The sequence below is a fragment of the Protobothrops mucrosquamatus genome, unplaced genomic scaffold, assembly GCF_001527695.2.
Source record: "Protobothrops mucrosquamatus isolate PMUCROS unplaced genomic scaffold, P.Mucros_1.0 scaffold_224, whole genome shotgun sequence".
Lineage (NCBI taxonomy): Eukaryota > Metazoa > Chordata > Lepidosauria > Squamata > Viperidae > Protobothrops > Protobothrops mucrosquamatus.
Genome location: NW_015386300.1, coordinates 934593 through 948195, shown reverse-complemented (window position 1 = coordinate 948195; position 13603 = coordinate 934593). Strand labels below are relative to the sequence as shown.

The following is a 13603-nucleotide window of genomic DNA, read 5'->3' as shown; positions in this document are numbered from 1 at the left end:
TATGACAAAACCTAGGAGGCTGAAGCTTTCAGACTAAATCTTGAAATATGGAAGAATTTCCTGACCATGAGAGCTATCAAGTCAAAGAACAGCCTGCCTCCTGGATCTGTAGGTGATCCATCACTGATGGTTATCAAACAAATGGTTGTCCAACCATTTGTCTGGTAGAGTCTGAGGATTCCTGCCTGGCCAAGGTATTAGGACAGAAGATTTCCACAGTCCCTTCTATTATTTTATGCATTGAAAAATCCCTCAAAAGAAGTCAGAAGTGCTTTATTCTCATAAATCTTTGGGGATATAGACCATTGTAATTTGTTCCCCACTCCTGTAGACAGGAGTGATAGTCAACCCAAATTGTATTTAGAATAGATACAATTCCATGGAAAAGGAAAAACATGCACAGCTCCAGCCACTGGTTTTCTGTCTAACTGCTCAGAAGCAAAAAATAACATGACCATTTTGCCTGCAAAGTACCTGATGTACTGAGAAAGCCCTCTAGTTGTTATACAGAACACAAAGTCTTGAACTGGTCAATTTGAGTCCCCAGAATGCACACTGAAGCCCAAATGAAGAGGGATGACATTTCAACACCACACTGGAGATCGTCCCTACCAGTTCAAACAGAAAGGCTACTGGACAACAAAGTGGATAGTATGCCAGTAGCACCCTGTTCTATCCCTTCAACCCAGGATTAAATACAAGCCCTTATATCTAGATTGCAAAATGAGTAGTTTCCTGGTGATGGGAATAGAATTTCTGGGTATGGATGCAACTCTACAAACACACCCAACCTATTTACGTTGTATTTGGACATATTTAATTGATTAAATCTGGGCCACTTACATTTCTCATCCAAATCTCCATCATACAAATTAGGTTAGCCTGTTCATCCACACTGACATCATAGGTCATAAGTCGTAGATTAGAAAGGACCTAAGAGGTAATCATGTCCAACCCTGCCCACAATGTAGCATCACTATAAGCATCTTCCCCTCCAGATTGATGACTGTCCAGATGTTTTATTGCAGATTAATTTGATGTTCCACAACAACATCATGAAATGAGTAAGCCAGTCAATGACTATCTGGGTCATCAATAAGATGGGGTAACCCAGTGTTAGGAACAGCTCTTAGGTGCCGTACCTCTTGTGTTTGAACAGTATAACAAGAGCATAGAAATGGGAGCACAAGGCATCTGTGAGGCAAAAAACCTCTCATTCTTTTTATGCCATATCCGTTATTAGACGTTGGCGATCATGTTTTTATCAGCAGCCGCACGAAAAAGTGCTGCTGAGTTTTGTCCAAACCTGTCCCTTAGATTTTGAAGCCACGATGTTCTTCTTCTGCCTGGACCTTGTTTGCCTTCAATCTTTCCCTGGAGGATTAAATGGAGTATGCCGTATTTTTCTGGGTGTCGCATCACATGTCCGAAATATTCTAATTTTCGTTTTTTAATTGTTTTGATGATTTTCCTTGGCTTTCCCAGGCGACTTATCACCTCCTCATTTTTGATCTTGTCAACCCAGCTTATACGTAACAGCGGCCTGTAAATCCACATTTCAGATGCTTCTAGTCTCTTCAGGTGGCCTTCTGTCAGAGACCAACTCTCTACTCCATAGAGCAGGATAGAAAAAATATAGCATCTGACAAGCCTGATTTTCAGTCTTAGGCTTATGTCGTGACTGCAGAAGAGCTTTTTCATTTTGAAGAATGCTGTTCAAGCTTTCTCTATCCTTGTCTTTACTTCAGTGGTCATGTCCCAGCTTTCATGTAAATTAGAACTGAGGTGTGTGATCCTTTCAACTTTTTCTAGTGGTATTCCTTCTGAATTTATTGGTGGTAAATTAACGGGTTGTTTGCTGATGACCATGATCTTGGTTTTTGAGGTGTTAAGCTTCAAGCCGTATTTTTTCAGATATTTCTGTGACTCTGTTGATGAGGAGCTGAAGGTCTTCATGCTTACTGGCAAGCAGAACTGTATCATCAGCATATCTTGTTGATCCAAACACCATTTACTTTGATGCCAACATCGATGTTCTCCAGTGCCTCGTTGAAGATTGACTCAGAGTAGATATTGAACAACAGTGGAGACAGAATACATCCCTGTCTGACCCCTCTTCTTATTTCTGCATCAAATGAGTATTTTTGGCCTAGTCTCACATTACCTCTCATTACCTTCTTTAAACCACCTCTGCAGAAAGCTTAGCATTGCTTGAAAAGCACCTCTTCCGGTAATATCACTGCAAAATCAGCAGCTGCTATTATCCAGAAGGTTTGCTATGCTCGATGCAGAAAATTCTTTCCTTGGAGTTCCTTTCCTTTGGAGAAATGTGAAGATAATCATATAGCAAATCATGCATATTTCTTAACAGTGACCACATATGTGGTATACATCTATAAACAGAAGAATCCTAGTACACATAATGGAACCAATATACAGATGATTCTGTGCACCAGAGTAATGAATTAATCTGTCTATAATCAACCTTTCTCTCTTTGTTGGTCTACATAGAAATTTGATGTTACTAATGTGATCAAGGAGATCAACACAGTCCAAGTCCAGTTTTTGTCTGCTATTTTGTATGCTGCCCAACAGAATAAAAATCACCAAGCATACAAAGTGCCTCCAGAATGTCCTCCACCTGTGCAAAAAGGAGAATGTCACGTGAATTTCATCAGAAAGGTAATACTGCTGGGTGCATGTAGGTTATAATAATGATGATCAGAGGAAGTGAACCCTACCCTATCCTTGTTTGGTAACTGAACGTCACTTAAATATATCTATTAATAATCTATAATCAAGTGATACTTTCATAGGTCCAGCCAAGGTTAAGCAATGAGATGTACCTTGACTTCTTTGTTACAGGTAGCCCTTGCTAAATGACTGCTCTGTTTAATGAGCAGTCTAAGTTATGCTGGTATTGAAAAAGTAACTTTTATGACTAGTCCTTGTGCTAATGATTGTCACAGCATCCACATGGTCACATGATCAACATTTGAGTGCTTCACAACCAGCTTCCAACAAGTCGATGGAGAAGCCGGTAGTGAAATTGCAAGTTGTAGCCACTGATGTCTTGCATAATAACTGGGTGATTTGCTTAATGACCATCATAATAATTTGCTTAATAATTTGCTTAATAATTGCTTAGTGATAGAATGGCCTGTTCCAAATGTGGTTGTTAAACAAGGACTGTCTTTATTTTAGTTGATTGTAGTTATGGTATGCCCAACTATGAACTTTAAATATAGCTGTGATTCCTTTTTAGAAGTAAGAAAATAAGCACATTTTATAGTCTGTTATTCGTATCTTAAAGTAAAATATAGAATTGCATACGTTAGATTATGACAGGAAATATATTTGCAGAATTCATGATGTAGTTGTAGCTGATAGATTTTTATTTTCCTTTTCTAATACTCTACATCAGGCATGTCAAACTACCAGCCCACGGGCCGGATGTGTCACACTGAAACAGCGCCCACCCCATTGCCGGCAATGGGGAAAAAGTCCCGATACGTCGTGCGACATCACGTGACATCGCGAGTTTGACATGCCTGCTCTACATAGTTAATATTTAAAAAAAATTCCTTTATTTAAAGCTCACTTACAGTATATAACACACTTTATTGAGACATACAGTATTTGGAAACAGAAATGAAGAGTTTTCAGTAAAATGAAAAGATTATTTAGCACCAATGATAACAAAATAATAATAGAGAACAAGAGAGTTCATATAATCCATGCCAGCAAAAGTCAGCTGTAAACTGTTCCTAGCTGGTGTAATTGAAATAGAATGGATTAAAACAATTATCCAGCCCCTATTCCTTTCATGAATGGTGCTTTATGACCAAGTTCCACTAGAGAATTTCAACAATGAGAAAAGATGCAAACTGACTCTGCAAAGTCCCAGAAGACACTGGCACACTTGTAAGAATCTTGGCCAAGCAGTTTTGTATGCATTTGCTGTTCCCCCTGTTCCAAACTATTTTATAATAAGTTCGACGGGACTGTTAAAGACCCTTCACAATGGATTATTTTGCTACCCTAGATAAACTCCTAATAATCTCCTATTAAGGGTTGTCGAAAATAAGTCAAGTCAGTATTACCGATCTTTACATAAATTTTCTGGTCACTTAGAACAAAGACATTTATAGTCTGTCTTGTTAGGAGACGTACAAATAGACCTAATAAGTCCCTCTGTGTTCAAGGTGACCTACTCCCTCATATGTATATATTATTTAGGATTGCAATCCTAGAGTAGAAAGGTATGTCCACCGTTGTGAATGTGATGTGCTTTAATTGCTATAATTGAGATAAGAGCCAGTTTGGTCTAGTGCAGAGGTCCCCAACCTTTTGGGCACCAGGGACCAGTTCCGTGGAGAGAGGTTTTTCCACGGACCGGAGGGGACGTGGTTTTGTGTGCTGCCTGCATCCCGCAGATGGGCTTTGCTTGTTTGTGCGGCCCAGTTGCTGGCATGCCACGGCCTAGTACTGGTCCACGGACTGGGGACCCTTGGTCTAGTGGTTAAGGCACCAGGCTAGAAACCAGGAAATTGTGAATTCTCTAGTCCTACCTTAGATATGAAAGGCAGCTGAATGATCTTATGCCAAGAGTGATTTGCTCTCAGCCCAGCCTGCCTCACAGTCTTGTGGACAAAATAGGAGCAGAGAATAGTATTAGGCATGTTTGCTGCCTTGAGGTTTTTTATAAAAAATAGTAAAGGTGAGAAATAAATAAAAAATAAGTTCATAGGTGTGCATGGGCCAGTTGTGTGAATCCTTAAAAACTCCCTGCTCTTTGCATTTAACTGAGAAGCAGGCATAATACGTCAATGTGCAGTGCCCATGGTTGGTGTCTGTGACTTTTAGAACCACAAGCTTCAGTTCATCTGGGACAGGAGCATGGTTCTCCTAGGTAGGAGAGAATGAGAGAGAATTACAAGTGACCCAAGTACTTGTGTGATCCCATCTGAGAACCTAGATCTTTCAAGGTTTGTCTCTCTCCTGAAATTTCAGCCATTTTAATTTAATAAAGGTGACATATACATTTAAATATGTATGAATTTAACAGTGCTTTTGCCAGTTGAAAAGATTGATTACCCTGGAGTATATAAATTGTATCACAGCCTCTTTTGTATAGGAATAGTATTTGGTTACTCAGAATGGCAGGGTTCAGAAGAGTGAACTGAGTTCAAAGAGGCTGAAAAAAAATCCTTGTTGAAGCAGCTCGTGGCACACTGGTAACACTGAAGAAAAATGGCACGGTTGCATTCTACCTTGGCAGGCCAGTTCAGTGATAAGTATCAGTAGTTTGAATGACAACATTTTGATTACATGGAAGTAATTGTCAACCACCAATGTGCAGGCCCTCTGCAAATCAGACCTGTCCTGTTGATGGTTTGTTTTCTCTGCCCTACTATTATACACTGACTTTGTAGTAGTATACATAAGTAAGTGAGGAAATTAATCCTTTATTAAAAATAAATAAACTTAACCTTTAAGTTGATATAGCATGGATATGGAAGTAAAATGAGGGGAAAGTGAGGAAATTAATCCTTTATTAAAAAATAACTAAACTCAGGGCTTTTTTTCTCATAGAACGCCCAGAACGGAGTTCCGGCACCTTTTTTGGATGGAACCTTGTAGGGTAGGCAAGGCGAGTTGTATGACGTGTATGAGTTCCGGCATTTATTTTTTTTTAGAAAAAAAGCACTGAGTAAACTTAACCTTTAAGATGATAGAGCAGGGATATGGAAATGAAATGAGGGGAAGTTCCAGGAAAATGAGGGAGATGGACAATAAAGAAATACAAAGTATGTATGTATGTATGTATGTATGTATGTATGTATGTATGTATGTATGTATGTATGTATGTATGTATAAATAAATAATAGTGAGTTTACACTAAATGTCTACATCATTCCTCTGATGATCAAATTTTATAATGATTTTATAACACATGAAGACTGGATTCATGGCTTCATTTTTGATATTTTATATCTGCCTATGGCGATTCTGTTGCCTACATTTCATAGGGAACGTTCAGAGTCATTGTCTCATACAGACTTAGGATCTAGAAGGGTATGTGACTCTGGTCTGAAACTATTTCCCTTGCTGTATTAATACCAGTTGCTTGTATAGATTTGAAACTCAACATTTGCATCATAGCAGCAACCAAGCTGGAAGGTAATTGGGATGGCGATGGAGAACCTCTGTTCTAAGAAATGGTTATTTCCAGGATTATAAACTAGAAATAGGCACAATGCCTGCTTCACATTACTTGTAATTTGATCTACTGGCAGGCAAGCCAATTCCTGGGATATAGGGAACAAATGAGGCAAGTTGCCAAAATTAGTATGCTTCAGCTACTGATTATTAGGGTTATAAATTTAGATGGTAGGTCACAGTGTAAAACTTTAGCAAGGTCACTTGCATGCCCAGAGGTGGGAATTATGAGGCCATGTTTTGAGTACTGACCAGGGAGTGGTCAATAACTTTTTTGCCCTGAATGTTTTCATGTGATCAGAATCTCACATCTGAGTGAATGTGTTTTTTGCATTAGTTAATAGATCAGTTCAAGGGACTCATGTAAAGTTAATGGAAAGCAGCACGGCTGTTAAATTTTGGGGCTGCATAGATAATCTGATTCTTGATGTCTCATTCTTGGATTACTGAATTATATTAAACCTAAATTGCTTAGTTTTGAAAGCTAAACTCCTGAGGGTGGTTTTCTTCAAAAGTGGGAATTAAGTGGAACCAAGTCTTTTCTGCTCGGTTGGCTGCCCAACATTTTTGTTTGTTTGCTTGTGCGTATGGGGACTGATGATATGGGCCTCCAAATATTATTTCAGAAGCATGGTGAAGTTGCAGAAAATAGCAACTTTAAATGTTGTTTTCTCAAATCGAAATCTGCAAACTTCTTAAAACGACGGCCATATAGTGTGAACTCACCCCCTAATTAGCTGAAAATTTGACAGTCGTAAAGGAGCTTTTCAGGGGCCTGTCATGAGCTACGGTGCCAATCTTGTGGTACGGTGTTTTTCTCTGCGGGAGCTGAAATTAAGGAACCATGGATTCAGGAATAAAAACCTCCGTTGCTGCTGTTCTAGCTATACTTTTTTCTTTTGCAGGTAACATAGAAATTTGCCATAACCCTGAAATGGAATGTAGCACTTAACATGCTTTCAAAGTAGCCTCATGTGGCAAGTCATATGACAGCTTTCTGTACATTGAAATGAAGCCTGACAACTAGCATGTGACGAAGTGTATCTGTGTATCTTGCATAAATATAATAGCAACAATAATAATAAATAATTCCCTTTGGAGATAGAATGGGTTAGAAATGCAGTTTGTTTACAAAACTAAAAGTGTGAGCAACCCACAATTCACTTTCAACCTTCAGTCCTGTTTTGTGATCTTTTTCTTTGTAAATAAACCTTTTGCTTCACCACAATACCTCAAAATTCCAAAAATTGCCTCCACCTTCAGTTTTGCTGCATGAGGTGGCCATATCTCAATCTTGCAATACTGAAATGTCTTTTAAAAAAAATGCATATCCCCTTGTGGATGAATGTTGCAGAATCTGGTGTTCTTCCTTTTGCAGGTGCTCATTGTGCAGTTCACTTTGCATTTTGTCTAATTTATTTCAGGAGCAGTGTTCATTTAGCTGGGATTGGGGCCCCTCTTTCCCTACTCAGGGAATTTGGAAGGACGTTAGAATTGAAGTATATAATCTTTATCACCTTGTCTACTTCTCTGTGACTCCTTTCTATGGTAAGTCTTGCTTTCTTAAGTCTTGACTGAATGTGGGAAGCAGTGGCCTTTTGAAACTTAAAACTAAAGGCAACTAATGGCTTTTCTTGTTAATGTAACTTTGACTGAAAATAGCCATCTGCAGTAATAGAACATTGACTTTTTTTTTCTCTAGTCAGCCTGGAATTTCTTTTGTCTAATAGTTCATTCCTACCATTGAATTCCCATCATTTTTCTTCTTGTTTCCTCATGTTTCTAGTTATGAAGAAAGCCAATGTTTTTAGCGATCTGTCTTCAATTATGTCCTTACCTCTTTTTAAAAAATACAGAATTGATTTTATGAAGATTTCCAGTAGTTACTGTTGGGTAAATTCTTCAAATTCCCATTGGTTTAGATCAGGGGTAGTCAACCTTGGCTCTTTTATGACTCGTGGACTTCAACTCCCAGAATTCCTGAGCCAGCACAGTTGGCTCAGGAATTCTGGGAGTTGAAGTCCACGAGTCATAAAAGAGCCAAGGTTGACTACCCCTGGTTTAGATTCATTATATTGTATCACAAACTTTGAACATTGCCTGTTCGCCTTGTTTTCACTAAACAACCTTCTTGCTCTCCCCATATTAACTGCTATCACTATATTTGTCAGTAAATTTAAATTTAACACACAAATAGTCTGTCGCAGAAGCGACTGCCTGGGAAGGCTCCTAGATTGGGGCTGAAAGGCAAAAGCGGAAGCAGTATGCTCCGTCCCATATTTGGGATAGACCAGATTTCCCTGATAGATTGGTCTCACCGGAAAACACTTGCTATCAGTATACTTTGTTTCCAGCTTATTCACTATGGACCTGTCATATTACTTCCTGTGCTTTGAACAGATGTTGTCTGTCTTTCTCGGCTTGTCAGCTCATTGCCCAATCTCCTGGAAATTCCTTTTCTTGGCTCTGCATGTTCTATGAAGGCTTTCCTGAATACAGGCTTATGATAAAAGTGTGTTAAGCTGGATACAAAGGTTACTCAAAGTGCAAGGCCAGCACATGAATCAGCTTTTAATGTATCTGGAATCAGCTGTGCAAAAATGAGACATTAATACACGTAATCAGGGAGGGGTACTCTTACAATCCAAATATAGAAAATAGAAAATAAATGATTTTTATAGGGGCTCTCAGTATCTAAATGAGGATTTAGGAGTGAAGATCAGGTGTCTACATTAAGCACAGAAAGAGTTTGTACTTCTGGTAGACTGCCTAGCACAGGGGTAGGCAACCTCGGCTCTTTTATGACTCATGGACTTCAACTCCCAGAATTCCTGAGTCAGCATAGCTGACTTAGGATTTCTGGGAGTTGAAGTCCATCAGTCATAAAAGAATTGAGGTTACCTATCCCTGGCCTAGCACCTTCCATTTGACTTTTAAAAATTATTCTTACTATTACTGAGTGGTGGTGACACAGTGGTTAGAATGCAGTATTGCAGGCTAATTCAGCTCACTGCCAGGAGTTTGATCCTGACCAGCTCAAGGTTCAGTCAGTTTTCCATCCTTCAGAGGTTGATAAAATGAGGAGCCAGATTGTTGGGGGCAATATGCTGACTGTAAACCACTTAGTGCTTAAAGCACTATGAAGCGATATATACAGTAAGTCTAAGTGCTATTGCTATTATTTTAAAATAGATAAATCAGAGATTATCATGTTGCAAAGCAAACTGCCAGTGTCAAGGCTCTATGCCATGGCATTCTTTGAAAACACATAAGGTGGTGATTGTCTGAAAGTTGGTCTGCCTAGAAAACCAAAATAAGGTGGTAGTTGATCAGGAGAGGAACAGCCAAGAATAATCTCACCAGTTGTTCTTCTGGCTTTGCTCATAAAAGTAATCATTTTGTGAGTAGGCAAGTTCCCTTTTCTCTGTGGTGGCCGTTTTTTGTGGTAGCATCTGCAGGCTGCTCTCAAAATCTTAAAATGTTTCTGGTCATACTGCAGTAAGTAGTGTTGTCAAAGGTTTCTCTTTGAAATTCTGGGCAGATGCTATTGGAAGTAACTGAGGTTAGTGACCTGATAGACATAAATTCAGTTTAAGGCAGTTTATTAAAGCAAAATTAGAGCTGATTCTAGAATAATATCCCAGGGCTCCATCTTCCTACAAGTTTATATGTTTTATTATTGTTTTTGGAGGATAGATTTTAGTTAATTATAGTAGTGGGTAATATTGCCTTAAAACAGAAATACAAAACGTGATAGGGGATGGGCAGAGAGTAGGTTCATAAATATTTAAAAAATACTTTGAAAACATTTTCTTCTTAATTGTGTCTGAAAAGGTGATGTTCCATTGAAGTTTTTTATAGAATAAGAAGCACTAGATTAGAAATAAAAAATTAAAACCGACTGGATTTTGAAAGCAAAATTTAGTTTTCAAGCATGTAGAAAAAGGCTAAATGTCTTTTTTACAGTTTTACTAATTCTGAGTAGTCCATCACTTAGTGCTGCCCTCAATTTGACACTCATGGTGACCTCTTAGATCACCCATTTTTGAGATAGAGCAGTCTTAATTTAGCTGCATCCTAGGCCTTTGGGAGAAGAGAGGACAGATTATAGCATAACTTGTTTATCTTGCATTACTTTTTCTATTGACATGTGTTATGTTCAATCTGTGCATTTCTCAAGCAGGAGCTGCTGAGACTATAGACCATCATTGTGAATATCTGAGTTTCCCCCCCAGATTTGATTTCCAATAGTTTATAGCTTAAGCAAAGGTGTGAGGATAGTTTATCTTTAATACAATCAGGCTTCCTACTCTGTTCTTGTCCAAATCTACCAAGTTGCTTCCTGTCACTGATGGCCACTTTTTTGTAGTTTAGCTTACAATGAGTTGACTAAAGCAAAGAATATGCAGATTTTCTATAATGTGAAATAAAAATATCTCATAACCCCCATTTGATCCACAGCTAATAAAAGCCACTTCCCATTCCTAAACTACCTGATAAAGCATTGTTTGAACATATTTGGAATTTCCCACCCTTATTTGGAAATAACATCTGCATGCAAAATATATATTACTGAATTCCAACTCTGCAATTGCATTAGGCCATATGTTTAATGTGTAGATTTAATAATATGTTTCAAGGTTGCAAAACATAAATACCTGTGGTGTTTTGTTCCTTCAGGCAAGAGTCATTGCGTACCTGTGAAGGGCATTCTGTTGCACAAATGGAGTATTTCTATCCTGCTGGGTGAAAATTCAGCATGTGTATGAATATTGTCTGCTGGTAAAACACTCAACCCCTTTGGCCTCTGTATATGGACGATACAGGAGAAAAATAAGCTGTCAAAGCTTCTGGAAAAAGCTTGAACCTATTCCAGAATTTACACAACTAGAGTTGTCAGATTGTCAAAGCAAAATTATGAGTTTCCCAGCATCACCTTAATAAGTAGCCAGTTTCAATTCCCATTAGTCCATTTGGGCGCTTCTGGAGAAGAACTCACAGATGGCTGTCCATAAAAGAGAAGAGCAAATAATAAGAAACAATTGAATGTCTAAAATAGTCATGCAAATATTTGGAGTGGCATGAAAATTATACTCAGGTAGCCCAGACAGTGACTGGAATAATTGGCCTCTTTTGATCTTGTTCATGTAATTAGGTTCCTTTAAAAGAGTCATTTCCAAATTTTCTAAGATACAGATGCCAGAATTCTCAAGGGTAAGAGAAAGATACGTATAACTGAATTTTAAATTTTAATATGAATGGAACCAAGTAGGTGCTTGTGACAGAAAAATATAATTCACTCACTCCATGGACAATTATGGCCCATCTTTAATTATGGCCCATCTCTTTCTCTCTACACCAAAGACTGCATTTCTAAGGATCGCTCTGTTAAAGTATTGAAGTTTGCAGATGATACAACAGACATTGGTCTCAATTGAGATGGTGATGAGTCAGCATATATGGTAGATTGGAGGTTGAACAACTGGCCCTGTGGTGCAGCCAGAACAATCCGGAGCTGAACATGCTTAAATATGGAGATGTGAATGGATTTTAGGAAGACCCCTCCTACTTTACTGCCATATTCTGTTCTGTTCTGTTCTGTTCCGTTCCACTCCACTCCACTCCACTCCACTCCACTCCACTCCACTCCATTGAATCCTCTCTTGTCATTTTGTGATCCAAGCTTCAGTATCTGTCCTTCCAAAGAACAAATGGTTGATTTCTTTTAGGATTGACTGATTTGATCTCTTTGCAGTCCAAGGGACTCTAAATTCTATATTTGTACAGTTTTATAAATGCAGCACATTTATGCCATATGCTGTGGTAAGAGTGCACATAGAAACATAAACCTATTGTACTTTAAAAGAAATGCTTCCCGCATTTACTGATTCATAGGATTTGCCTATTGTGTGCTAAAGAGGTAATTGGTAAAGCTTCAGCAAAGTACGGTTTATTCTGGCGTATCAGAATACTGAACCCTTTCTGGGAATACTCTGATTGAATGAATTGAACTGGAAGATTGTTTTAGATGCTGCAGAAATCTTTTCTCATCAGTTTTCAGCATACTGATGAGTCCAGCACACCTGAGTGAACAAGAGAAAAGATTCAGACACAACAGATTCAATTCATTCTCCTCCAGCATTTCACCCACTTCACAACCTTGCAGCATAGAAGATGTTTTCACACATTTTTTTTATTGAATGCAGCATTCGTTTGTTCTGCTAAAGTGATTGTGTTGTCCAAAAGTTAAGATCTTTCCTCAAAATAGTGCAAATGTAGGGGAGGGAGTGCCCCAATGGTTGATGTCATTAAGTACAGCTGGTGTCAGGCAGAAAAAAAACCCTTTTATTTTTATTATCTTCACCTATCTGGTTTTGAGATATCTTTTAAAAGAGGAGAAATATTGATGAAATGCAATACTTTTACACTTATTTAATGGTGAGATTGCCGAGAGGAACATGCAAATATCCTCTGTTTCGTTGCAAATAATCTCTCTAGCAAGCTACTGGTTTCCTTGTTCTCACTTCTCCTCCATTAGCAATGCTCTTCTCACTCCGAAGTGTCAGTCTTGCCCTTGAAGAATTGTTGGAGATTTTGTTCTCCATTCTCCATCCTGAATCCTTCAGTTGCAAATTAGGAAAAGAATTTTAAGAGGCTGCTTCTGTGTTGCTGTAACTATAATAGTCTTGATACAGCATTTATCTTCTATGTCTCAATTTATTATTACTTGTCAATGGATGAGCAACTTCAGTAGCATGAATCTAATTTTCCAATACTTGTTTGAAGAGAGAAGTCAGTGGCAGTGGCCAATGTTTTTTTTTCTGACCTTGCCTGTTGTTATTGGAGTGTGGCCATTGCCAGGCCATCGAAAGACAAAGTCTGTTCGTTAACCCCCCAAAAGTAGTGCATCTCCGTTTTGTTACTGTTCACCTGCAATCTCCATCCCCAATGAAATTGGGCATGGTAGTCCACCATTTCTAGAGAATACCAGCTCAGGGAGACCATTCTGACTTACCAGGCTTATTATTATTATTATTATTTTTTCAACTTATATGCCGCCCTTCTCCCCATGGGACTCAGGGCGGCTCACAGCATGTTAAAACAATATAAAACATTTCCCCTCTAAAAGCCAATTAAAAACCAAATATTTGTTGCTGTGTCTTGATAAAATCCTTAAAATTTTCCCTATTTAAAATTCACCCTAGGTCAGACCCGCTTGCTGAAAAAGCCATGTCTTGAGGGCACGGCGGAAAGTTAGGAGATCCGGAATCGTCCGGATCTCGGGGGGTAGTTCGTTCCAGAGGGTGGGGGCACCCACAGAGAAGGCCCTCCCCCTGGGGGTCGCCAGCCGACACTGCTTGGCCGACGGCACCCTGAGGAG

General features: G+C 38.8%; 1 protein-coding gene across 1 annotated transcript in view; it reads left to right on the top strand.

The window, feature by feature from the left end:
* Positions 1-13603, top strand: part of MANBA (mannosidase beta) — a 75143-nt gene that overhangs the window by 17874 nt on the left and 43666 nt on the right. Inside the window, exons 4-5 of the mRNA XM_015828381.1 lie at positions 2512-2682; positions 7647-7770. Coding sequence (XP_015683867.1) covers positions 2512-2682; positions 7647-7770 — 295 coding nt within the window. The remainder of the gene's footprint in view (positions 1-2511; positions 2683-7646; positions 7771-13603) is intronic.